This window comes from Gopherus flavomarginatus, chromosome 14, assembly GCF_025201925.1.
Source record: "Gopherus flavomarginatus isolate rGopFla2 chromosome 14, rGopFla2.mat.asm, whole genome shotgun sequence".
Lineage (NCBI taxonomy): Eukaryota > Metazoa > Chordata > Testudines > Testudinidae > Gopherus > Gopherus flavomarginatus.
Window position 1 is genome coordinate 16,494,702 of NC_066630.1, and position 26,253 is coordinate 16,520,954.

The 26,253-nt window shown below is 41.6% G+C and overlaps 1 protein-coding gene and 1 non-coding gene across 2 annotated transcripts in view; one reads left to right on the forward strand and one right to left on the reverse strand.

The window, feature by feature from the left end:
* Positions 1-25,300, reverse strand: part of LOC127034479 (uncharacterized) — a 1,011,597-nt gene extending 986,297 nt beyond the window's left edge. The window contains exon 1 of the mRNA XM_050923362.1: positions 25,158-25,300. Coding sequence (XP_050779319.1) covers positions 25,158-25,289 — 132 coding nt within the window. The 5' untranslated portion in view covers positions 25,290-25,300. The remainder of the gene's footprint in view (positions 1-25,157) is intronic.
* On the forward strand, positions 15,463-15,590 carry LOC127034521 (U6atac minor spliceosomal RNA). Its single transcript, XR_007769421.1, has one exon. It is a non-coding gene; the product is annotated as a U6atac minor spliceosomal RNA (small nuclear RNA).
* Positions 25,301-26,253: the final 953 nt, after the last annotated feature.

A 26,253-nucleotide genomic window follows, 5' to 3' on the forward strand; every position in this document is an offset into this window, starting at 1 on the left:
GCAGGGCATCCACCTATAGGGGAAGGCGTGTGATGTTTTCTTTAGAGGGTCTACTGCGTGAGGTTAACTTGAAAATGCATTGAGTCTTATCAGTAGAAGCTGCATGGGTGTTCCTGTGAATCAGCTTCTGTGGCCTCACTCCTCTTTGAGACACAAATGGGCAAGTTTGAGTGTGCACTGATGTCAGTGCATCCCCAGGAAAGCAGGGAATGTGGTTCTTTTAATACTGCAAACCTTCTCCATCCAACCCCCCTCCATCTCCACACAGGTGGCCTTTCAACCACCAAAGACCTTACACTTTCATTTTTACCAGCTGAAGCTTGGAAATGCAAGTGTTCAGCTCCTCTTGGGGAATCCAGAGCATCTCACAGGATCATTCCCAGGTTGCAGGCTCAAAACAGCCTGGATAAAAGTACTAACTTGTATACATCATTTCCTCTCCTACTCCAGTCCCCTCCACAACTAGCAAAACCTGTTCATCATATTTGAATGATTTAATGTGTAGTACTTTCCACGTCAGCTTTTACATGCTGCATTGCAAAGCAAAACTGAAGAGCCCAAATTATGAACTTATGAGCTGCAGATGAACAAACTTCTCCTTTCACTCTTAAAAAAACCTGACAAAACAAAATCACCTCAGAATTTGGAGGCAATGAGGGATATGGGGATCATCCAAGCAACAACTGAATGCCAAGCTGTAGCCAAGAGCAAGTTTTGTAATTAGGTAAGTTATAAACACTTTAAAAAATAAAGTAGAATTTCTGACAGGACCTGTACTGTAGACGAGCTTGTGGGCACCATTGTAATAAATGAACAGAGGTCTATTTGATTTTTTTTTTCTGTTAAAAGCAAGAACTCATTAGAGTTAGGTGTTACTCCATTTAGTGCTTGGTGAGGCTGTTTATAAGAGACCTTCCCCTACATTTTAAATCACTTATTGCTGCTTTGGCAGTGTCTGATAGATTCCATTAGATTCATTAGCTTTTCTAAAGAGCGTTGCTCTGTGGAAATAGCAGAAACAGCTGCCCTGTGTAATTTTGTTATTGCTATAATTTACTCAGAATTCTGTTTTAATACTCCAGCTGTCAAATATAAAGAAAGGAAAAAACAATCAATATAAAAGCACTTTTTACCTTACTGTTGTTATGTGTACAGTGTGTTGGGAGAAGTAGCGGGAAATGTGTTTTTTCTGAATAGATTTCATGAACTGTTGGTTCTAGTCCTTCTAAAACCATGGTGTGTGGAGCACTGCTTCTCTGTGGGGCTGGTCCATGTCATCTGCCGAGCTACTTCTGTCACATGGTGAAATATCTGGCAGTATTCAAGCAGTGATGCTTCCTGTCCAGTATGTTTTCTTTCTTCTTTACTTTCTTCTTTTTTGTTTTGGTCACACCTAGGACTGGGTATTTATATCTAAACAGTGTTCACAAGAATTCTTGAGAGTAAGGCCTACCAATTAATTGTACTTGTATCCTCAAAGCTTTTTATTCAGAAACATTTGGGGGACAGTAATGATGTGTGTGTAAAACAAAACACTGATGATACGAGCACAACAACACTACTAGCAGATACTAAACAAAAATATTCACTCTGAAAGTGGCCATTGTTTAAAGCTTTTTTTTGTTTTATTAGTAGCTGTCATAAACAGATAGCTAAGGGTTAATGTCTCTTACACCTAAAAAGAAGTTCCTGAAACACCTGACCAGAGGACCAATCAGGAAACAAGACTTTTTCAAATCTAGGTGGAGGGTTTTTTGTGTGTGAGTCCTTTGTTCTTGGTCTTCTGTCTGTATGCTCTCTCGGCTATGAGAAGGGATTTCTGTTTTCCTGCTTTCTAATCTTCTGTTTCCAAGTTGTAAGTACAATATAGCAAGGCAGTAAGGTTTCTATTGTTTTTCTTTTTGTATTTACATGTCTATAGTTGCTGGAGTGCTTTAAATTGTATTCTTTTTGAATAAGGCTGTTTATTCAATATTCTTTTAAGCAAATGCCCCTGTATTTGTCATCTTGATACAGAGAGACCATTTTATGTACTTCTTCTTTCTTTTTATATAAAGCTTTCTTTTTAAGACCTGTGGAAGTTTTTTCTTTAGTGGGGAACTCCAGGGAATTGAGTCTGCAGCTCACCAGGGAATTAGTGGGAGGAAGAAGTCAGGGGGAAATCTGTGTGTGTTAGATTTACTAGCCTGACTTTACATTCCCTCTGGGTGAAGAGGGAAGTGCTTGTGTTTCCAGGACTGGAAATAGAGAGGGTGGACTCCCTCTGTTTAGATTCAAGGAGTTTGCTTCTGTGTATCTCTCCAGGAACACCTGGAGGGGAGAAGGGAAAAGGTTTATTTCCCTTTGTTGTGAGACTCAAGGGATTTGGGTCTTGGGGTCCCCAGGGAAGGTTTTGGGGGGACCAGAGTGCCCCAAAACACTCTAATTTTTTGGGTGGTGGCAGCTTTACCAGGTCCAAGCTGGTAACTAAGCTTGGAGGTTTTCATGCTAACTCCCATATTTTGGACGCTAAGGTCCAAATCTGGGACTAGGTTATGACAGTAGCAAATAGGTTAATCAAATAAATATATGTATTCATACGTGACGTACAAACCAAAAAAGGGTTTCTTCCCATTACAATCCTTGCTAGGTCATCCAATCAGGGATCATAAGCAATATCATATGATAGGTGAGCAGTTGTGCATGCAGCACAAATGCCTGTAGCCACCAGTTTGGAACGGATCCATGGGCTAAAATTGTTTCTCTCACTAGCCATGCATTGAACAATCATGAACAAAACCTAAATTCATCAAAATTCACAACCTGAACATTTCCCATTGTTCAAAGAAAATGTATGAATAACTAAAAGGGCTAAATCTGGAAACTAATTTATTTGCAATGAATAATTGAACCAGCTCTGACTATCATGTTAAGGTGAATTTATGTTATCTTGCCTCTTTGATTGTGTTCACACAGCTTTTGCTTGTAATAAGTGCTGTAATTTGAAGGGAAGTTGTAGGAGTGAGTGTGACACAGGACATGTTGGCATCTTGGGTTCCAAGTCCAGCTTTGTCCTATTGTGGGCAAAAACCTGGAATCTAGGCATTCTGAGAATCTGAGAATCTTATTGGTAGCTATAGGGGCCACAGCAAAGTGTGTTGGGAAAGGGAGTTTATACAATCACACATTTTTGCTCAGTTTTAGGGAGAGATCTGAAGAAAACAGAACCTTTCCAGCCAAGGTGCCCAAGAGAAAATTTGGAAGCCCCTGGAAAAGATTTAAAATATTAGCCAGAGGCCTGGTTAAAGTATCCCAAAGAAGGGGTAGTGTTTTATCTAGAAAGCCAGAAAGATCTACACCCTCAGAGGACAATTAAGGGACTGTAGCAGATCATAGGAAACAGTCCGGGGTCTGTTGGGGGGGGGGGTATTCCAGGACTGGCCCTTAGAGAAGAGGAAGCATGTGAGCCTCTCTAAGGCTCTCTCAATAGAGGAGAGAAGTCTGCTAGACACCACCTGCCAGAGAACTGTGATCTAGAGGAAGAGACTGGATAAAGGTTTTCAACTTTTGTTAACCCAGAAGAGTTGTAGGAAATTGTATAGAGCTGATGGGCTCAACAACTCATCTCTAGGGGCATAATATAGTGGGCAAGTATACTTTGACTGAATCATAATCTGAATTAGACAATCTTCCTTATACATAAATTCATTTTTCTCAAACAGGACATTAATCGCCCCTCCTCCAGCTTTCGTGACCCTTCCAGTCTATTTTTATCCTCACCTGTCTTTTTATTCCTCCTCTTCCACCTCCTAAATTAATATTCTAAGACTGTGAGCTGTTGCAGAGCTAAGAAGGATTAAATAACATGCAGCAGGTTGTACCACCTGTATTCCTTTAGTAGCCAAATGATTCCCTGATGCTGACCTGTGGGTAATCATTCAGCAACCTACACCCCGGTTAAATGGAATCTGAAAGTGGGGAGCAGAGGTCTGGCCTAAGTACTCAGTCTCTTAATGAGAAATACTATTGTATAATTCAAATGGACGTGGACAACTCTCTTTCTTTCAGTGAAACATCTCTTGGTGATTCCTCGAAATTGTACTGCTGCACATCCTACTCCTGAAGATGACACTTGACAGTTGATTGACTTATGGTTGGCAGGAAGGGTGACAGTCGGTTAAGGAAAAGAGAGTCTGCAGCACAGTAATTAATTATTTTTCTTCTCATTGCTCTTCTTTTATATGCTCTGTGTGTGTGTGTGTGTGCGCGCGTAATATTTGTTTAACTTTTAAAAATGAATATACTGAATTGGATAATAAACACACTCTACAATCTGCATTACCACACTGACTAGGAAAGTAGAGAATGGTGGAAATATCCAATTTACAAATGATCATGCAGAAGTTGTCACTCTCTGCATCAGGGAATCATTTGGTTCATATCAAAGTTTTATTTGCATTTATTTATTAAAACCTGCACCTGTATTTGTTTTGCATATTTCAGAAAGGCATTTTGCCGGCTTCTTCTCTGCTGAGAGTGATAATGAACAGAAGATGCATGGTCAGATTCTGATCTCCGTTATGCTGGTGTAACTGCCTATCACACTTTCTCTATTTCCTTTTGTTATTCTATATTGGCTTCTCTTGCTGGTGAGCACCTGCATACAATGAGTGGAACTTCATTCAGCTGTTCTCTGCCAACACTTTTCATTCAGTCACAGAGGTATGAGATCACTGTTCGGCATTTTTCTATGCTACCAGGGTAACTGTTTATTATTGTGTTATTTAGATACGTAACACTACAGGAAAAGTGCCTATTCTAACCTTTAGCTTAGTTGTGAGCAACCTGCGGCCCACAGGCCACACGCGGCCCGTCAGGGTAATCTGCTGGCGGGCTGCCAGACAATTCGTTTACATTTGCATGGCTGCCTGCAGCTCCTAATGGCCCTTGTTTGCCGTTCCCGGCCAATGGGAGCTGTGGGAAGCAGTGGCCAGCATGTCCCTGTGGCTCGCACCTCCAAAAGCCTGAGTAAAAGGATGAGTCTTGCAGCATGACTTCAAGGTCAACAATTCTGAGTTGTTTCAGAAAGAACAGGGGCAACTAAATTCCAAAACCAAGGGATCCTTGTGATGGAGAGCTGCTGGGTGAAATCCTGGCACCATGAAAGTCAATAACAAAACTTCCATAGACTTCAATAAGAACGGGATTTTACCTGCCATCTCTCAAATAGGCAGTTCTCCGGCCATATAGTGTTTTTTTATCGAACAACACCAGCACCTTACATTCTACCTGCTAGTCAGCAGGCACCCAGTGCAAATCCCTGAATAATGTGTTGACAATTTCATCAATAAACCCAGTTCTTCTTCAATGGGATTCATCCAGGAAGGCCATCAATTGTCTTAATTTAGAAAACTGATAGTTTGAAACTAAATACTAATTGCTCCAACAATAAATGTTGACCTCATTGACAAGACTTACTTGATCGCACATCTCAAGAGCAGTAGATTGTTTTTCTACTGAGTCTCTTTATTGATAAATGCATACTTTCCAAACTATTATGATGATTTTAAAAGCTTTCTATTAGACTGTAGTTTTCTGATATTACTGTGATGCAATTTAGAGGATACATCGACAAACCTTTTACTTCTGATATTATTGATAATTCTTTAAATGTTAAACCTTACATCTCAACCTTCACCCTCAAATGTTTGTTTACGTCTTCTTCAATATCTGTCATGTTTGCTGTGGCTCCGTCTGTCTTTTCCCTTAATTACCTTTCACCACATAATCTTAAAGATTAAAGGCCAAATACTTTGCTTCAAAGGTCACAATGAATAGAACAGTGATGTTTCTTTCTACTTTCTGTAACAATCAGTTCACTTCTCTTGGTGTAATACTGGATAAATATATTTCATTTATTCCTTTTCCATGCATAGGTTTGCAGTTTATCATCATATGGTACATTTGTAGGTTTCTGCAGTCCAATTTTTAGAAATGTTCTGTTTTAAGTCTACTTATCACTTATTCAGTACTTTCAAAATTAAGATGGGTATGATGATTGTGAACTGTAATCTAAAAAAAATATAGGCCTGAATCATACCTCCATATCTGAATAAACTTCAAATTTTAGGGAAGTGTTTGGATTCTCTAATTTTGATGAGGATATCTTACAATTGTGTCACATTTAGTGTGGCTCTCCTCCAGTTGGCTGACAGATCTTGGTTTTAGATGAGAAGAGCGTACCATTGGAGATTTGCTGAAACATTGTCTAGGCATCCCTGCTATTGGAAAAAGTGATTAGGAGATTAAGTGAGACCTTAAATAATGATTTAGCCAGTTTCGCCAGAATAGCTATTGCTGAAAATTGTGATGTTCTTTGAGGCATTAGTTAATCACATTCCTCATTTGTATTGCACTCCAATAGGATTGCCAAGAGACACATTCAGTGTAGAAAAGAAAATTAAGGCTTTGAACACTGGAATGGTTCACTCGCCTGGGTAATTTTGTGAACCGGGAAAGAGTTAATTATCAGTTTATATTTGTTGTAGGCTTATCTGTTGCCATTCCTATGAGTTCATCACCATTAGACCAACTGAGGAGAGGGTGAGGGGAAAGACATCTACAGACGATGAACTTTTGAACGGCATTTGGCGTATAGAGATTGGTTAAGTACAAAAAATATTTTTGAAGAATAACTAGCTAGACAAGAATTTTATTATAAGAATAAAGTTTTTTTTAAGGTATTTATTTATTGATTTATTTATTTGTGTTATCATGGACCATTGTGCTGAGAACTGTTTTTTTGGTCTCTATGTTTATATGTTAGGAAAATTTGCTGCATGTGTGTTGGATCCTCTCATGATTTTCCAGAAGCCAAAAAAATCAGGACGGAATTTGCTGAAACTGCCAATTTTTTGTTCAGTTTTGATGGGCAGTTTATTGACTGGTTGTCCTTTTCAGAAAATTGACATGGACAAATAAGATTAGAATCTTCATATTGTAAGAACAGCTGGGGTGGGGCAATCAAATTTCAAGTTGTGCTTCTTTTGTCCGTTTTTCATAACTGATGATAGAACAGGTCATCACCTTTCTTGTTTTATATTTTTAACTACTCCTAATTTATATGGGTCGTGTTTACAGACTTCAAAGTTCATAAATCTTAATGTGATAATGTCTTGGAACATCCTGATTCTGTTTTGGAACTTCAGCTGTTTAACTTATAAACACCTTCTCTTGGCTTTTTCCTCAGTTTTCTTTTGACATTCACAGCTTTGCAGGCTTTATAAAGCTTCTGTTGATCCTTCTGTTCAGGGTAGAGTAACTCTGCCTGACTTTATTTTCCATCTAACAATACAGTGTCTCTTCTTTACAAATTCCATTTTGAAGTTTCCTAGTATTCACGCTCTGTAAACATTGCCATTATACTGTGCATTAAGTATTATCAGTCACTCTGGACATTTGTTCTCCAGTAGGTTCTGACACAGCAATTTTCACAGCTATTTCGCTGAGGTAATGTTGAACCAAGCTATATATTATCTTTATTTATATTTATTTGACTTATGCACAGGAATCACCTTATCTAATCAAACTGTTAGCCAGCTTCTGTGAATATTAATGTCCTTGTTACTGCAGTTGGTTAAAAAAAAAAAAAGCTCCAAAACTTCACTGAACATTTTTGACAAACAGTTTAATCAACATATATATTCACTCAGTCTTTTTAATATATTATAATAGATATAAAACAGATTTGTTCATTATCTGTTACTTAATTATTAATAATTAATTTGTTAATGTATTTGATAGCTAAATGACCTGGTCATTTTAATACCACATTCTGGTTATGGTCTCCCAGAAACAGAACTTCCTCTTAATTAAGTTGACTGTTGCCTTTCATAAGATCTGTACTTAAAATATACTAAATAGCCTTAAGTTTCCATATATGTTCTCACACTGAATTGGTTATTATACAAGTTTGATTTCTAATCAAAGAGGTTCATGTCTATAATCTCTCTCTAGTGACTGCAGTGTGAAATAAAATGCCAAGTAAGGAAATAACATACAGTTAATAATATCTATACTTCAGTGTAAACCAGGTCATAGAAAGGAAAAGGCAAGTTCATCTTTCCCAAATGTACCTTGTGCATGTTATTTGTAAGCCAATTGTTTCTTAAGCTTTCTTAAGAACAGTCACTCTGAAGAGGAGGGCAAAATCAGTGGAAACAGCCTTTCTGTTGTTTGTCTAATACTAGGGCAGAGTCTGAGTGACCAAATAGCAAGTGTGAAAAATTGAGACCCTTTTTTTTGGGTGGGGGGGGAGTAATAGTCATATATATAAGAAAAGGAATCATTCCTTTCACTTTGGTGAAAGAAATACACATTTTAAATAGACTAGTCTCAGTCTGCTTCCCAGCTGAGCAGGGTAAGGAAGAAACAGGAATTGTCTAAGAATACTTGTGCTTGAATTGCACCTTGACTTGAATTTGTAAGGTTTAAACCCTACCAGCCTGCATTTTTGCTTGCTTGTTTTTAGCAGCAGCAGAGCTGCTATTTAGCCAGTGAAAAGGGAGCACCAGGAGCCATTGTGTGAATGAACAGTATGAAATAATTCATCTTTGAAAAATCCAAATTCTGCCTTGCATAGTCAGAGCTGTGCTGCTGGGGAGGTGCAAGGCAAAAGCCTCCAGGTCTGGAGGAATTATCCCTGCAGAGGCAAGAAGTAGTATGATGCTTCTCAGCTAGCCGTGGAGAGAACTCTTTGTAGCAGCTCCTTCAACAACTTAATGAATCTGAAGCAGGAACTCTGCTATACAGCTTAACAGCAGCTAGCTGGCTATTAAAGGGTATCTGGGTCTTAATGTGTCATGACACCCAGATGCACTCCTTCCGGGCCATTCAGCACTTGGTGGTGGTGCTGTTCCTCCCACCACCTCCCTGTCTTGCTCAAGGACTACAAATGGTAAAATCATGACTACCTGCTGCACCGGAGTTTTGTTTATAATTGAGAAAAACCTAAAGTGATAATATGAGTACTGGATTTAGGACAAGAGGTGATAAAATTCAAGGTGGTGCTGATGATCTCAGGAATGTGGTTCTTTGGCCATTAACTGGCCTTCAGTTTGGTCTTCTGGTGACAGTGCATAAATAGACGAGAAAACTGTCCACCTGGAATTATACTGGTATAATTGTAAATAATTGTGTTTTCTTCTGGAGGCAGCAACCCCAGCATGTTTAATAAGAAAACACTGCCACTGCTTTCTCTGAACATCTAACTGACTCTTCTACTCCACCCAAAGCCACCAACAATACCATAAATGCACACTGATTTTGCTGCTGCTAAATTCTGCCTTTTCAGTTGCTATGTCAAATATCACTGATTTCCCCATCCAAAACATTTTTTCTAAAAAAGTCTCTTAGTGCAATTGTTTAAATGACTACTTAGAGATGCACTTTTCAAAGCTAATGCCAAACAAGTTTTCTCTCTTGTTTTTGGCACTCTAAACACTAAGGCCTATTCGCTTGCATTACACACATGATACATTTTTGTACATTTTGACAAGTGACTGTAAGCAAATTTTTATTCGAGAAAATATATTGCAGGTGTTAAACGTGTATGTTCAGATATAAATCTGCATAGCCAAAGTGATCATTTCTAGCTCTATGTTCAATGGTTCTAAGCACTACCATCTAGATGAAATGAAGGCAGCAGAAGTGAATGCCGGCACAGTTATGGAATTCTATTATAAACACTTAGAATTTTGTGGAAGACCTTCAGAGCTCTGGTTGAGATAAAACATATGCTACCTGCTGAAACAGAGATGTGTGAAATGATGCCTTGCTGAATGCATAATATTACCCTATGTAAAGTATAATAAATGAGTAATCTTGACACAAGTTGGACAAGGCAATATCTTTTCACTGGACCAACTCCTGATGGTGTGAGAGACAAGCTTTTGAGCTACACAGAGCTCTTCCTCAAGTCTGGAAAAGGTACTCAGAATATCACCGATAACTACAAAATTCAACATGTGGTTTATCATAAGCAGTTAGCACGTATTCTGAGGGATCATTCAAGGTGAAGTGGCCCATTAACTCCCCTCTAATTAGGACTAAAGAAGTGGGAGATTAGCGGGTTACAGATTGTTGTAATAAGCCATAAATGCAGTGGGTTTAAAAACAAAAACAAAACACGATTTTTAGTGTCTAGTAAAGATATGAATTTAAGCTCTCAGACTCATCTTTAGAAAGTGTTGTGCAGGTTTCCTTGGAGATGAGAACTGGTAGGTCAGATATAGAGTGATCACTTTGTCAAAAGTGTTCACCCACAGGTGATATAGTGTCTTCGTCTTACATCATTTTCCTGTGTGAGTTCATTTAAGAGCGTGGTGATTGTCTGATTTCACCCACATGCTTTTTATTGGGGCAGTTAGTGCACTGAATGAAGTATACCATATATTGTGTATAAGACCCATGGATCTTGAAAGGTGTGTTGTGTGTGTGTGTGGTGGGGGTGTTAGTCATTGTGGCCATGGAGATATGTCTACAGGTTTTGCATTTGTTATTCTGGCAGGGTCTGGGGCTGGTGTGAGTTGGTGTGTCTTAGTCTTTGGGGATTTTGCTTCTGACAATGAGCTTGGAGAGGTTGAGGGGTTGTTCAGAGGCCAGAAGAGGGAGATCAGGAAAGATTTCTTTCAGGATGGGGTCCTGTATGGATTGTAGTTGTTTGATACCCTGGATGGGTTCTGGTGTAGGATGGTAGGTACAACTAGGGGTGTGTGGTTGGAACGGGTTTTAGTCATGTTTGAAGCAGGTTCTTATGGGGTATTTGGGTGGCTCATTCCACAAAGTGATCTAATTCTCTGGTGGAATGTCCTTGTTTGGTGGTTATGAGTGTGTTAAGGTATATATCCTGGACTTTCTAATTGGAGCATATTCTGTAGTAGCTGAATGCCTGGCTGTAGATAACAGATTTCTTGGGTGTGTTTGGGATAGTTACTGGATCTGTAAAGGTAGTTGTGGTGATCTGTATGTTTCTTGTGCATAGATTTATTCCTTATCGCCTCTGTTTGCAGTATTTCTATGTTCTGTGTTTTATAACTTTTGCACTTTATGAGCTCTCCAACCTCCAGAAAACCTTGTATGTTTCTCCATGTACATACATATTTACATGAAGTTGTATGTGTAGGGTCTGTGGTTCACTCTCATTCATCTTCTAGGCCTTCTTTCCTATCTGTATTCTCTTTCTCTAATACAAGCACGTAGCACTTACACGGCACCCGTATAGTGATATCCATCCAGTAAAATATAACAGAATAATATAGTCATTCCTTTGGGCATGGAAGGTGTTATTATAGTATCTCCATGGAATAGAATACAGTTTTTTGAATGTTGACCTAATTTCCTTAGCCAATGCCTTATTCTTCAAAGAAAAATACTGAAATTTCTTCTGTGTATGACAAGGGAGTCTGACCTCTAAGGTAGACTTCAACAGCTTTGAAAAGTTAAAAGAGAGCTATAAATATGGAATGCAAAGTGGATATATATTCCAGTGGCAGACAGTACAGTTACTTTTATTCTGACAGGAATACATCTGAATATAGATCTTTATCCAAAGATTGGGTGCCTTATCAGTCTTGAGTCCGATGCCAGTCAGGGCTGCAAGGAGGGATAATTCATTCCTTTTTCAATGGATCAAGGTATGGATAGGAAGCACAGTGCTGGAGTCCCATGTCAGAACTTTCATTCACAGAGTCCTAAGAAATGATGAGTTATCAAAACTGTAGATCACACAGTTTCATATTAGTGTGTGAATAAATCTTTCATAAATTGTGTGTCATACTGCTGTTTAATCAAAGCTGACTTACAGTCTTACATATCTTTCTGCAACTAAGGTTTCATTTGATTTAATTTTTCTGGGCTGTATTTCAATACATTCTCTGTTGTAATGACATCAATAGGTGAGAGTGGTCTGAAGATTGTGCACTGGAAGAAGAGCAAAACAAGTGATCTGGGTATAAAGGGCTTATATGGGACTGTGTTATGGCTTATGTGGTTAGATGTTTACAGTAAATTCCTTACTTATTATGTAGCATTGGACAGAGACCACTACAAAGTTGAAATCTGTTGTTTGGATTTGAGATCTTCAAACTTTTTCAAAGGGATATTTGGAAATAGGACTTAGATCTGAGCCCATCTGTTGCTTTGGGTCACAACCCACCACTTCCTATCATGCCACAGTTCCAGACCACTGTTAATCCCTCAGCTATTACATTTAGAATTAATGGCACAGTTTTGCCTAGGATACACTTAGAAGGTGAGAATTTATACCAATAAAATGAGTATTTTCTTGTAAGAACCATATTGCATCTTGCTGCAGAACTCAAACCATGCTGCTATTCATCAGCAATCCATGTAGTGGCACTAATGTTCTTATGTGCCAGATTGAGCATAGACATTTGGCAGTGTTCATTATCCCTCTTGCCTCCAGTTCTGGGAAGTCTAGTTGTGTTTGGGAGTTGGTTCATCTACTCTAACCCCATCCCCCATTAATAACTTCTTTTGGTGCTCAGATCTGTTCCTGATATAACAGTCCCACTCTGGAATGCCACAGGAAGAAATTCTACTGCAGTTTGCTGCTAAAAGAGATGAAATGTTAAATCAATGGTGTAGACTGGTCCTTCTGTTTGTACAGATACTGATTTAAATTGATGGATTACAGAAGTGCAGCCCTTGAGAAGAAACAGCAATGTATATATTATATAAACATACAAAAACTATGTTAAAAGAACATTATTAAGGTTGCAAAGTAAAGTACTCAAAAGTTAAGAAATGCCACAATCAAGAATGCCTGGGCCTAAAGAAGTTGACTGATTGGGGAACATGGTTACTACTCTAAATGCTTAATTAGCCCAAGGCAGTTGATAAGAAATTACTATTGACAAATAATAGATTTAAGGGATAAGTTTTCAGAAAAAATGCAGGGACTCTTTTTGGTGTCCAGGGTAACAGTTCTATTATTAGCAAGGAGCTTGAGGATCTCAGCAGCTTACATTGAAGTGCCCATATTGGTAAAGGCTGAAATTGCACAGATCCAAGAGGATAAACAAAACAAATATTCTTTACAATACTAGTTAGTTGCATGATTAAACTGGCGCACCAGCAGAATACACATTTACCACATAGTCTCTTTGGTTTGTATCATACAGAACTGTGAAAGTCAATTTATTTTTAAACTAGATCAATTTCTCTCCTAAATTTGCTGAGGTAGGGTCACTCAGCACTAAACCTCTGTCAAACAATCTTTTTTTCAGATTGGCCAGCTCTGCTCTTTAATGGCACTGGCTTGAATTAGACTTTAATGTTATGTCACTTCAAATTAGTGGCTTTAGTTCAAACATGACCATAAAGAAGATTATCCAGCCAGGGTAAACAGTTTTCTATCAAAACAAATCAGTTTAGAAACAGCAGCACCATTGTCATTTCTTTTCTGTCCAATTGTCATTGTATTATGGGCTGTAGTTTTACTGTAAATAAAAGTAGATATTGGGATCTTTTCAATGTAATGTATGTAATCTTTTTAATATATGTAAAACACTATACTTTCACACTCAGGCTCAACCATAAGCATTCTAAGCAGGGCACTTCTCTCTAGGTCAACCCATTTTACCAAGGCATTACTGTTGTAGCATATATCAGCTAGGCCCAGGCTGTTCCCTTTTGACTGTCATCTCAGTTATATTGCACTCTCTCTCCTCATCCCCTACCCCTGAAGCAGCTCAGTTCTCTTCCTCCACTTCACTCAGCCGCTCAACTTCTCTCCACTCTGACTTGCTGTTCAGTGTTGCTGTGCATGATGTGTGTGTGTGTGTGTGTGTGTGTGTGTGTGTGTGTGTGTGTGTGTGTGTGTGTGTGTGTGTGTGTGTGTGTGTGTGTACAAAATATGTATAATTTACTTATGGGGCTCAGAGTTCTGCATCTCCATGTCACAGTACACCTCTACCCCGATACAACATGACCCCATATAACACGATTTCAGATGTAAAGCAGTGCTCCTAGGAGGCAGGGTTGCGCACTCTGGTGGATCAAAGCAATTTGATATAACGCGGTTTCACCTATAACACGGTAAGATTTTTTGGTTCCCAAGGACAGCGTTATATCGGAGTAGAGGTGTATCTATCTGAGGACAGTAGTGAGTGAGTTATTGGCCTCATGGGTGCTCAGCGGCCTATGCAGAAAGTTGGTGGTTTCAGTTCACTTTCTAAGTTAAACAACATTAAAAAATAGCACCATGGTTAACAGTCAAAGATTAAATGATTTAAAGACTGAATTGCTGTTTCTCCCCTTGAGATGGTTCCTCCAAAAGAGGACTGAGGCCATCTTGGTCACTTTTCTGCTGTTCTGTTCTTTAGACAAATAAAAGGCTGAAATCAATGGAAATTAAATCTGGTATATTTTTGGCATGGGTATGTATTCCTTAATGAAGCAAAACTTGTACTGACTTCTGTACGACTTGCATGAGCAAAGAATGCAAGATTATGAGAAGAAACATTTCAATGTGAAAAATTAATGCTTGAAGCCATGAATAGCAATTTATAAAGTGTACATTAAGGAGAAAGATCAATACTTGCAGCACTAACCTAACACTTGGAATACCTGAGTTCATGTGCCTGCTCTACCACAGACTTCCTATGAGTTTAAATAATGTGTGCAATTCATTTAAAAAAAAAATACAGTGAATGTGTCTGTGACGGGGCAGAGTGGCCCCACACTGGTACTGCAGGAGTTAACCCTTCCTTCCTAGCAGAGGAAGCCATGTCCCTGAGGCTCTTCTGGACATGCTCCAACCGGAGAACAGAAATAAAAGCCTGCAGAGCTGATCAGTTGAGGCTGACCGCTGGGGGTAAGGAGGCATGCCGTCAGCTTCCGAGGAGGAATATCCTGCGCTCCAGGATCTGGACGCCAACCAAGCCAGGAGGCACCCTGATGCGCAGATGGAGTACGTCACAGGAGGGAAACAGACGAGAGGAGGCCTTCAAATCAGAGAACCTGGACGTTATGGTAGGAAGTGACCCAAGGGAACTTTAGAGGAAAACTGCATTAGAGCCGCACAGAGGCTCACCGTGTTTCAGGTGGATCCCTGCCGAACTGGCAACAAGGGGAACTTGCTGCTACCAGGGCCCTGGGTCGGGGCCTGGTGGAGAGGGTGGGCCCAGGTTCCCCCCCGCATCCTCCCAGACTACAGGAATCATATGGTCTCTGGCCTGTAGGCCATGCTATCCTGTCTGAAAGGGGTGATTATATGGACCCTGGCCATTTGGCCTCACTGCCCTGACACTTGGAGCGATTTACATAGACTCTGGCCACTAGATTGAACTACCCCACCTGTGAGGGAGGAGTTATATAAACTCTGGCCATTGGGCGCACTGCTCCAACGCTGGGAGCGATTTATATGGACTCTGGCCATTAGGACACACTACCCCCATCAAGGTGTTGTATTAAAGGAAAAAAGGTTAGCACTCCCCTTGGTAAGGATGGAAGAGGTCCTAGTGACCTTTACAACATGCATTCTGTTAAGGCATTGCCACTTACTTTGTGGCATCTAACCAAGTTTTTGGGGGGAGGGATAGCTCAGTAGTTTGAGCATTGGCCTGCTAAACCTAGGGTTATGAGTTCAGTCCTTGAGAGGACCATTTAGGGAATAGGGATAAAAATCTGTTAGATTTTTCCTGGATTGATCCTGCTTTGAGCAGGGGGTTGGACTAGATGACCTCCTGAGGTCCCTTCCAACCTTGATATTCTGTGATTGCATGGAGGGAGGCTATTAGGCCACTCACAGAGAGGCAAGCACGTGAACTTGGGAGTGACAAGGTTCCAACACCCCATCCCACCACTGCCACAAAGGGGCAGTGCAATGCCAAGCCCACCACAGTGTCAAGGAGTGAAAAAAAGTACATTCTTCTGCAATTTGCTTTTGTAGTTCAAAACAATATAGCAGGAATGGAAAACACCAATATGGAATATATTTAAAAAATATAGAGGAAATCCAAACTGAAAAAATAGCTACTGCATACTGCCACTCTGGACAAAGAGGAAAATTCTGAATACTGACTAATGGAATTACTTCAGATTTACCCCTGAGTAACAGAGAGCAAAATTTCGCTAAATAGTTTGTGTGTGTTTGAACAGTAAGATCACAGAGCTCAATCCTGAAGTCCTAAGTCAAGGTAAAATTCATCTTACATGAGCCAAACCTGTCTGTTTTCTTCTCTTCTTGTGTAGGAAAGTTGAGCATATTTGGTCCTCTGTTTCTATCTTATATGTAGTGTAACAAGCCTTGCAAGATTATTAAAATTAAACAGGAAAAGAAATACAAATCAACAACTATGAAAAAAGTTCTCTGTCAGAAAATTCAGAAGTCTGTGCTGCTGGACTTTTCACATTCTTTACTTTTATTTATCTGAAGCAGCAGTGGTTTATGAATGATACAGTAGAGCCATAATTGATGTTATACCTCTATGATAGGAAGTAACGCAGAGTCTTTAAACTGTAGGACTCCATCTGTTCTGCAAGAGGGCAGAGGTTGTTTTTTTTTTCCTCTTATGGGAGCTCCAAGTTATTCAATGGCTTTCACCTAGCAGGTCAGGAACAATTTTAAGTCTCCAGGACTGTATTTTATATTAAGTGATTGGAGCCCAATTCAGCAGCTTTAATGTGTGCTTAACGCTGAAGTCAGTGGCAGTCTTGAACATTTTAGGACTTGCAGAATCTGATTTGAATAATCTTCTAGCTGTCTACATACTTGAGAAAACGGGTCCAAATTCTGTTCTTGGTTGTACTGCTGTAAATCTATAGTACCTTCAGTAACTTCAGTATAGCTGCATTGGTATATCTGAACAGAATTTGGCCCAGGTTATTTATGAAACTATTTGGCTGTATGTATTCGAATAATAATAATGGGGTGAACATTATGCCCTGTGCAAACTCATTGATGGCAATGGGGTTATGTAGGGTCTAAGTCAGGATAAAAATATTGGCCTAAAGGGGTTGTGGAGGATAGGGCCATCAATGGTTATTAACCAAGATGGTCAGGGATGTAACCCCATGCTCTGAGTGTTTCTACCTCTGACTGACAGAACCTAGGAGTGGATGATAGGGGCTGGATCACTTGATGATTGCCTGTTCTGTTCATTCCCTGTGAAGCACCTGGCATTGACTGCTACTGGAAGGCAGGATACTGGGATAGATGTACCATTGCTCTAATCTAGTATGGCCGTTCTTGTGTGGGAGAACTACCTAGCCCTATCAGAGAAGCAGCATGGCTAGCTCAGAAGAGGAGTTTTTCCTACCGCTCTAACTAGTCTTTCAAGGGGCAGAGCTGACAGGCTCTAAAGATTTTTTTCCTTAACTGGAGGGAGGGTCAACATAATGTGAATAGCCGTGTTCGTGGAAGACTCCTCAGAGATCCAGCAGAAACACACAGGAACCACAGTTCCTAGAGAACGGAAATACCATTTTCAGTTCTTCCCCATCCTTCTGTAGAAGTCATATAACTGACAAGCATTTCATTTAATTGATGAGTATTTGCTTTAAATGGCAAATGGTCCCTTTTTGGTGCCTGACAGATGGAAAATAACAGTATTGTTTAATACCTCTTTTGACAGTTTAAAAAATAGTGAGATGTACCACAAAAGTCCGTAAGCCATTGCACAGTACAAGAAAAATACCATCTAACTGACAGTGTTTCTAATTAGCAACAACCTAACTGTCACTGTTTCTAATTAACAGAGTAAGATATAGCACAAAACAATATAAATAGCAGATGGTATTAGAAAGGCATAAAGCAAGCATGAGACCTGACTTTAAATAATTCTAGCCATGCTACAGAATTTGGACAGTTCTCCCTTCTTTTTGTTGGTAAAACTAAAGTGAAACATGATAGGAGGAGAATGAGAAAGAGATGAAGAAAAGTTAGTAAATTTCACCATTGAACTTTGTGTGGAATATATTAACATTTTGGAGGTGAGATGAACGATTTTATAAAAGATCTGTGAGTGCTTAAAACCACCTTTTGAGAACAGAATGTCTCTGAGCTTAATATCTCTTGTTGTAAAAGTACTTTACAGTCCTTCACTTATACTGGTGCTGTTTCTTTGCTGTCTGTGCTTAAAAATAATATAGTAATAATATCAAATGTTATAAATGGATCTCACTCTATTCTTTATTTAATGTAGTCTACATCTGATACACAAAGGAATGGGGAAAGTGATGATTAAGTCTTACAAAGGAACTATGCTATGGCATATAGAACCTTTGGAGGATTTCATTTCCATGCATATAATAGGGAGGGCCAAATCTTCCAGCCTAAGTAAGAACTGTGGAAAGCCCTGAACATAGTGGAAGCAAGTGCTAAGAGGAGCATACTGGTAGCATACGGAAAATGAATCTGAGACTATGCTTATCTACTAGCCAGACCTCAATACAAGTAGGAATGTGGAGTGGTGGTGTTGATTGATGTGTTCAAATCCATTTACTGGAGCTATGCACAGGAGAGAGAATTTGGTCTTAAATAATGGCTGATTCATCCAATTCCAGCTGGTATTATTTAAAGTTCCGGCAATCATCTGAAGACTGGTTTGTGGCTTATGTGAAATCAGTTGGTGGTCTTGGTTCAGTTCCTATTGGACAAGGATACATATCATATAAAATGCTAGCACTGGTGTTCAAAATGAATCTTTCTGAAAATCCAAGGATTAGATGGGTATGGGGAGGGAATTACTCTCACTTCCCTAGCAGGAAGATGTCATATGATTTCGGTGTGGGTTGGATTAGGCCCTTAGTGAGAAACCGAAAGTGTGATTGTGCATATAATGCATTCTTACTCTGTTGCATTTGTGTGTGTCAGGCATCTTTTTCAACCTGGAGCTTTAAACAGATAGCAAGTGAGGTTCCTGGACAGACTACATCTCCCATAATACACCCACGGTCATGCACCCATGTAGAGGAAAATCCATATTGCATTATGGGAAATATAGACCTTCAGGCATCAAGGCTATTTGAAAGAATAGGGGATGGAACTACAGTGTGCCCTATGGAAATGCAATTAACTGATTCAGAATGTTCCAGTTCAGATTGAACTGACCCAAAATGAAATATTTCATTTTGATTTTCTAAAGAGAAAATTAAAAATTGTCAACAAAAGCAAAAATGTCATGTGGAAAATTCCATACTAGTTCCAGTAACAACATGGTCCATCAGCAATAAAAAAGCACATTGTGCATCACTAATGCCGTGGTCTAGGTCTGGAGGGCCCCTGCTTGATACCTAGTGGCCCTGCCTCACCGCGCCCTAGAAAAGAGGAAAAGAGAGGTCTTCCAAACTTCCTAGAGCAGCAGTGTGGGACATAGCCAATGGGAGGGGTTGCAGGAAGCATATCCAGGTCTCAGTGATAAAGTTTTCACAAAAATGCCATATAATATGCCATACCCCAGCAGATGTTATGAAGTGAAGCCAGCACTGTTGATCAACTGTTCTTGGTGGGAAAGACTTCCCAAAACATTTAAGGCAAATGGTTTGCTCCCAGTCCATGTAGTTGCATGATCTGAGGTTCTGCTCCCCCATTATTCACATAATTCCCTTTAACATTGTAATAACCTTAGTCCCAGATTTGGACCTTAGCGTCCAAAATATGGGGGTTAGCATGAAAACCTCCAAGCTTAGTTACCAGCTTGGACCTGGTACCTGCTGCCACCACCCAAAAAATTAGAGTGTTTTGGGGCACTCTGGTCCCCCTGAAAAACCTTTCCTGGGGACCCCAAGACCCAAATCCCTTGAGTCTCACAACAAAGGGAAATAATCCTTTTTCCCTTCCCCCCTCCAGGTGCTCCTGGAGAGATACACAGACACAAGTTCTGTGAATCCAAACAGAGTGAATCTCCCTCTCTGTTCCCAATCCTGGAAACAAAAAGTACTTTCCTATTCCCCCAGAGGGAATGCAAAGTCAGGCTAGCAATCCAACACACAAACCTCCCCTTGATTTCTTCCTCCCACCAATTACCTGGTGAGTACAGACTCAATTTCCCTGAAGTAAAGAAAAACTCCAACAGGTTTTAAAAGAAAGCTTTATATAAAAAGAAAGAAAAATAAGTACAAATGTTCTCTCTGTATTAAGATGATACAATACAGGTCAATTGCTTAAAAGAATATTGAATAAACAGCCTTATTCAAAAAGAATACAAATCAAAGCACTCCAGCACTTATATTCATGCAAATACCAAAGAAAAGAAACCATATAACTTACTATCTGATCTCTTTGTCCTTACACTTGGAAACAGAAGACTAGAAAATAGAACTACTTCTCCAAAGCTCAGAGAAAGCAGGCAGGCAGACAAAAGAAAAAAGACAAAGACACAGACACTCAATTCCCTCCACCCAAAGTTGAAAAAATCCAGTTTCCTGATTGGTCCTCTGGTCAGGTGCTTCAGGTGAAAGAGACATTAACCCTTAGCTATCTGTTAATGACACGCCCCCCAAATTGCAGACAGTGGGGAAGCTCACTGGCGGCGATTTCCTTCTAGAACTTGAAAATAAACAGATTAATACAACACATACACCTTTACATATACTCCTAAGTATATAACTAACAGACTTCTACATTTTAAGAACACTTTTTAACTACTGAATTCTGGGAAACTCTCACGGGAGAGTGCATCAGCTACTTTGTTAGAAGCTCCTGTGATGTGTTGAATTTCAAAATCAAAATCTTGGAGAGCTAAACTCCAACGAAGAAGTTTCTTGTTGTTCCCCTTGGCAGTATGAAGCCACTTTAGTGCAGCATGGTCAGTTTGTAGTTGGAACCGCCGTCCCCAAACATATGGGCGTAGCTTTTCCAGGGCGTACACAATGGCATAGCATTCCTTTTCACTGACTGACCAGTGACTTTCCCTCTCAGACAGTTTCTTGCTGAGAAACACGACAGGATGGAAGTTGTGATCTGTTGCTTCCTGCATGAGCACTGCTCCTATACCACGCTCAGATGCATCTGTGGTTACTAGGAATGGCTTGTCAAAGTCCGGGGCCCTGAGCACAGGGTCAGACATGAGCGTTGCCTTAAGTTGGGTAAAGGCCTTTTGACACTCATCAGTCCACTTAACGGCATTTGGCTGGGTCTTTTTGGTCAGGTCGGTCAATGGGGCAGCGATTTGGCTGTAGTGTGGTACAAATCGCCTGTAGTATCCGGCCAAGCCTAAGAAGGATTGGACCTGCTTCTTTGACTTTGGGACAGGCCACTTTTGGATAGCATCCACCTTGGCCTGTAGGGGGTTTATGGTTCCTCGACCCACCTGGTGCCCCAGGTAAGTCACTCTGTTTTGGCCTATTTGACACTTTTTGGCCTTAACAGTTAGTCCGGCCTGCCTGATGCGCTCAAAGACCTTTTCCAGGTGTAGTAGGTGTTCGGGCCAGGAGTCTGAAAAAATGGCCACATCATCGAGGTAGGCAACTGCAAATTCTCCCAGTCCCGCTAGTAGACCATCTACCAGCCTCTGGAAGGTGGCGGGTGCATTTCGAAGGCCGAAAGGAAGGACATTGAATTCATACACCCCCGCATGGGTGACAAATGCTGACCTCTCCTTGGCAGGTTCATCTAGTGGTACTTGCCAGTACCCCTTGGTTAAGTCTATTGTAGAGATGAACTGGGCACGTCCCAACTTTTCCAATAGCTCATCGGTACGTGGCATTGGATAGTTGTCCGGACGAGTTACAGCATTTAGCTTACGGTAATCCACGCAAAAGCGTATTTCCCCATCTGGTTTGGGTACCAGAACCACTGGAGATGCCCATGCACTGGTAGATGGGCGGATTATACCCATCTGTAGCATGTTCTGGATCTCCCGTTCTATAGCAGCTTGGGCATGAGGAGACACCCGGTAGGGTGGGGTTCTGATTGGGTGAGCATTACCTGTATCAATGGAGTGGTATGCCCGTTCAGTCCGTCCTGGGGTGGCTGAGAACAATGGGGCGAAGCTAGTGCACAGCTCCTTGATTTGTTGCCGCTGCAGACGTTCCAGGGTGGTTGAGAGGTTCACCTCTTCCACGCCACCGTCTTTTTTCCCGTCGTAGTAGACACCGTCAGGCCACTCAGCATCCTCTCCCTGGACTGTAAACTGACAAACCTGTAAGTCTCTGGAATAGAAAGGCTTGAGAGAATTAACATGGTACACTTTAGGCTTTAGTGAGGAATTGGGAAATGCTATGAGGTAGTTTACAGCTCCCAGGCGCTCTTGGACCGTGAATGGCCCTTCCCATGATGCTTCCATCTTATGGGCCTGTTGCGCCTTCAAGACCATAACCTGGTCTCCTACCTTGAAGGACCGATCTCTGGCATGTCTGTCATACCAGGCCTTTTGCGCTTCTTGAGCATCCTTTAGGTTCTCTCTAGCAAGGGCTAAAGAGTGTCGGAGGGTGCTTTGTAGGTTGCTTACAAAGTCCAGAATGTTAGTTCCTGGAGAAGGCGTAAACCCCTCCCATTGCTGCTTCACCAACTGTAATGGCCCCTTAACCTCGTGACCATACACAAGTTCAAATGGTGAAAACCCTAAACTGGGATGTGGTACAGCCCTGTAGGCAAACAGCAACTGCTGCAACACTAGGTCCCAATTATTGGAGAATTCGTTGATGAATTTTCGTATCATGGCCCCCAAAGTTCCATTGAACCTTTCCACCAGGCCATTGGTTTGATGGTGGTATGGGGTGGCAACCAAGTGATTCACCCCATGAGTTTCCCACAGTTTTTCCATGGTCCCTGCCAGGAAATTAGACCCTGAATCTGTAAGGATGTCAGAGGGCCAACCTACCCTGGCAAAGATGTCTGTTAGGGCCAGGCACACAGTGTTAGCCCTGGTGTTGCCTAGAGCTACTGCTTCCGGCCATCGGGTAGCAAAGTCCACTAAAGTCAGTACGTACTGCTTTCCTCTGGGCGTCTTTTTTGGGAAAGGGCCCAGAATATCCACAGCTACTTGCTGAAATGGGACCTCAATTATGGGGAGTGGCTGGAGAGGGGCCTTGACCTGGTCTTGAGGCTTTCCCACTCTTTGGCATACCTCACAAGACCGGACATACTTGGCAACATCCTTGCCCATCCCCTCCCAGTGGAAGGACTTCCCCAACCGGTCCTTGGTTCTGTTCACCCCAGCATGGCCACTGGGATGATCATGGGCTAAGCTTAAGAGCTTCCCCCGGTACTTAGTTGGAACCACCAACTGTTTTTGCGGCTGCCATTCTTCCCGGTGTCCACCAGAAAGAATTTCCTTGTATAAAAGTCCTTGGTCTATAACAAACCGGGATCGATTAGAAGAGCTGAGAGGCGGTGGGGTGCTCCGTGCCGCCGCCCAAGCTTTCTGAAGGCTGTCATCTGCTTCCTGCTCAGTCTGGAACTGTTCCCTTGAGGCTGGGGTCACCAGTTCTTCCTCAGACTGTGGACTTGGGCTTGGTCCCTCTGGAAGCGATGTATGTGATGGGGTTGTTTCCGTTGCTGGTGAACCGCTCTCCGCTGGTGCACCTGAGGGTATTTCAGGCTCTGGCTGAGCCTTTTGGGTCTGGCTGTCTGTTGCTTCTGCCAGTTCTGGCTCGCTGGTGCCCTCTGGCGTTGAGTTTGAAGAGGGGATTGCAATCGCTGGTGCTGGTTGCTGTTCCAGTTCCGGGCCTGGGACTGGAGATGCTGTGGCTGTTTCAGTGGTAGGCATGGAATCCGGGTCCACTACCTCTGTCTGGGTCTCTGGTAACACAGACGGGGCCTCTGTGGACGGCTCAGGAACAGGAATGGGTCTGGAAGCTTTCCTGGTTTGGCTACGTGTAACCATTCCCACTCTCTTGGCCCGCCTCACCTGGTTGGCCAAGTCTTCCCCCAGTAGCATGGGGATAGGATAATTGTCATAGACTGCAAAAGTCCACATTCCTGACCAGCCTTTGTACTGGACAGGCAGTTGAGCTGTAGGCAAGTCTACAGCTTGTGACATGAAGGGGTAAATTGTAACTTTGGCCTTTGGGTTGATGAATTTGGGGTCAACGAAGGATTGGTGGATAGCTGACACTTGTGCCCCCGTGTCTCTCCACGCAGTAACCTTCTTTCCGCCCACTCTCAAATTTTCCCTTCGCTCCAAGGGTATTTGCGAGGCATCCGGGCCTGGGGATCTTTGGTGTGATGGTGGTGTAATGAATTGCACTCGCATGGTGTTCTTGGGACACTTGGCCTTGATATGTCCCAGTTCATTACACTTAAAGCATCTTCCATCTGATGGGTCACTGGGCCGAGGTGAGTTCCTGGAGACTGGTGAGGTTGAAGGGTAGGGTATCTGTGGCTTTACTTGGGTGGTATGTGGGGTCTTTGGCTGTCCTCGGTGGTAGGGTTTATGGTCTGTGTGCCCCCTGGGGTAATCGTTCCCCTTGACAGTAGCTTTTTTGCTTTCTGCCAGTTCCATCCATTTGGCTCCAATCTCCCCCGCCTCAGCGATATTCTTGGGGTGTCCATCTTGTATGTACCGTGTGATGTCTTCAGGAACACCATCCAAGAACTGCTCCATTTGTATGAGGAGGTTCAGTTCTTCCAAGGTTTGAATGTTGTTTCCTGTTAGCCAGGCCTCATAGTTTTTTGCAATGTAGTAGGCGTGTTTGGGAAATGACTCCTCTGGTTTCCACTTTTGGTTTCTGAAACGCCGACGGGCATGATCTGGGGTTATCCCCATCCTGTATCTGGCCTTGGTTAGAAAAAGTTTATAGTCATTCATTTGGTGCTTAGGCATTTCAGCTGCCACCTCTGCTAAAGGTCCACTGAGCTGTGACCTCAATTCTACCATGTACTGGTCTTCGGGAATGCTGTACCCAAGACAGGCTCTTTCAAAATTTTCCAAGAAGGCCTCGGTGTCATCACCTGCCTTGTAGGTGGGAAATTTCCTGTGCTGTGGAGCAATATTTGGCGCCGGGTTGTTAGGGTTGGCTGGCACATGCAGCCCAGCTTTTGCCAACTCCAGTTCATGTTTTCTCTGTTTTTCCTTCTCTTCATTCTCTTTTTGTTGTTTTTCCATTTCTTTTTGGTGCTTTTCCATTTCTCGGCGGTGGGCCAACTCTTCTTCTGCTTGTTTCCTTCGGTAGGCTATCTCTTCTTCTTCTAGTTTTCTTTTGTGTGCTGCCTCTTGGGCTGCCTGTTCTCTTTGGAAGGCTGCCAGTTTCATGCTTTCTTCCTTTTCTTTCATCTCCATCTGTCGCCTGTGTTCAGCTTCTTTGATTTGTTCTTCGGCGCCAATTTTTGCCTTAGAAGTCATGGTTCCTGTTTTCTTGTGTTGGGGTGCCCTCCGGTGTTTATCTTCTGAACTGCAGGTTCTGTTGCCTCCTGAAGTCTGCCTAGCAACAGTGCTTTTTTCCTTTTCTCTCTCTAGCTAATGTTCAATGAAAGGAAACCAGAAAAACCACTTTATTTGCATGCATATAAGTGCCGGTACTTGCCTCCTAATGGGAGGGCTATTGCATGACAAAAGACCCTTAACATGCAAGCCACAAACTGCGAGAGAGAGCAGAAAAAAAAATTCTCTCTGGTTCCCTTTTAAAACCAACTGCTTCTCTCTGCTAAAAAGCCCTTAGCAGAGAAAAGAAAAATATAATATTTCTACTGGCTTCTGGGTTCTGTCTGTCTCCCACCAGCTGCCACTCATGTAATAACCTTAGTCCCAGATTTGGACCTTAGCGTCCAAAATATGGGGGTTAGCATGAAAACCTCCAAGCTTAGTTACCAGCTTGGACCTGGTACCTGCTGCCACCACCCAAAAAATTAGAGTGTTTTGGGGCACTCTGGTCCCCCTGAAAAACCTTTCCTGGGGACCCCAAGACCCAAATCCCTTGAGTCTCACAACAAAGGGAAATAATCCTTTTTCCCTTCCCCCCTCCAGGTGCTCCTGGAGAGATACACAGACACAAGTTCTGTGAATCCAAACAGAGTGAATCTCCCTCTCTGTTCCCAATCCTGGAAACAAAAAGTACTTTCCTATTCCCCCAGAGGGAATGCAAAGTCAGGCTAGCAATCCAACACACAAACCTCCCCTTGATTTCTTCCTCCCACCAATTACCTGGTGAGTACAGACTCAATTTCCCTGAAGTAAAGAAAAACTCCAACAGGTTTTAAAAGAAAGCTTTATATAAAAAGAAAGAAAAATAAGTACAAATGTTCTCTCTGTATTAAGATGATACAATACAGGTCAATTGCTTAAAAGAATATTGAATAAACAGCCTTAT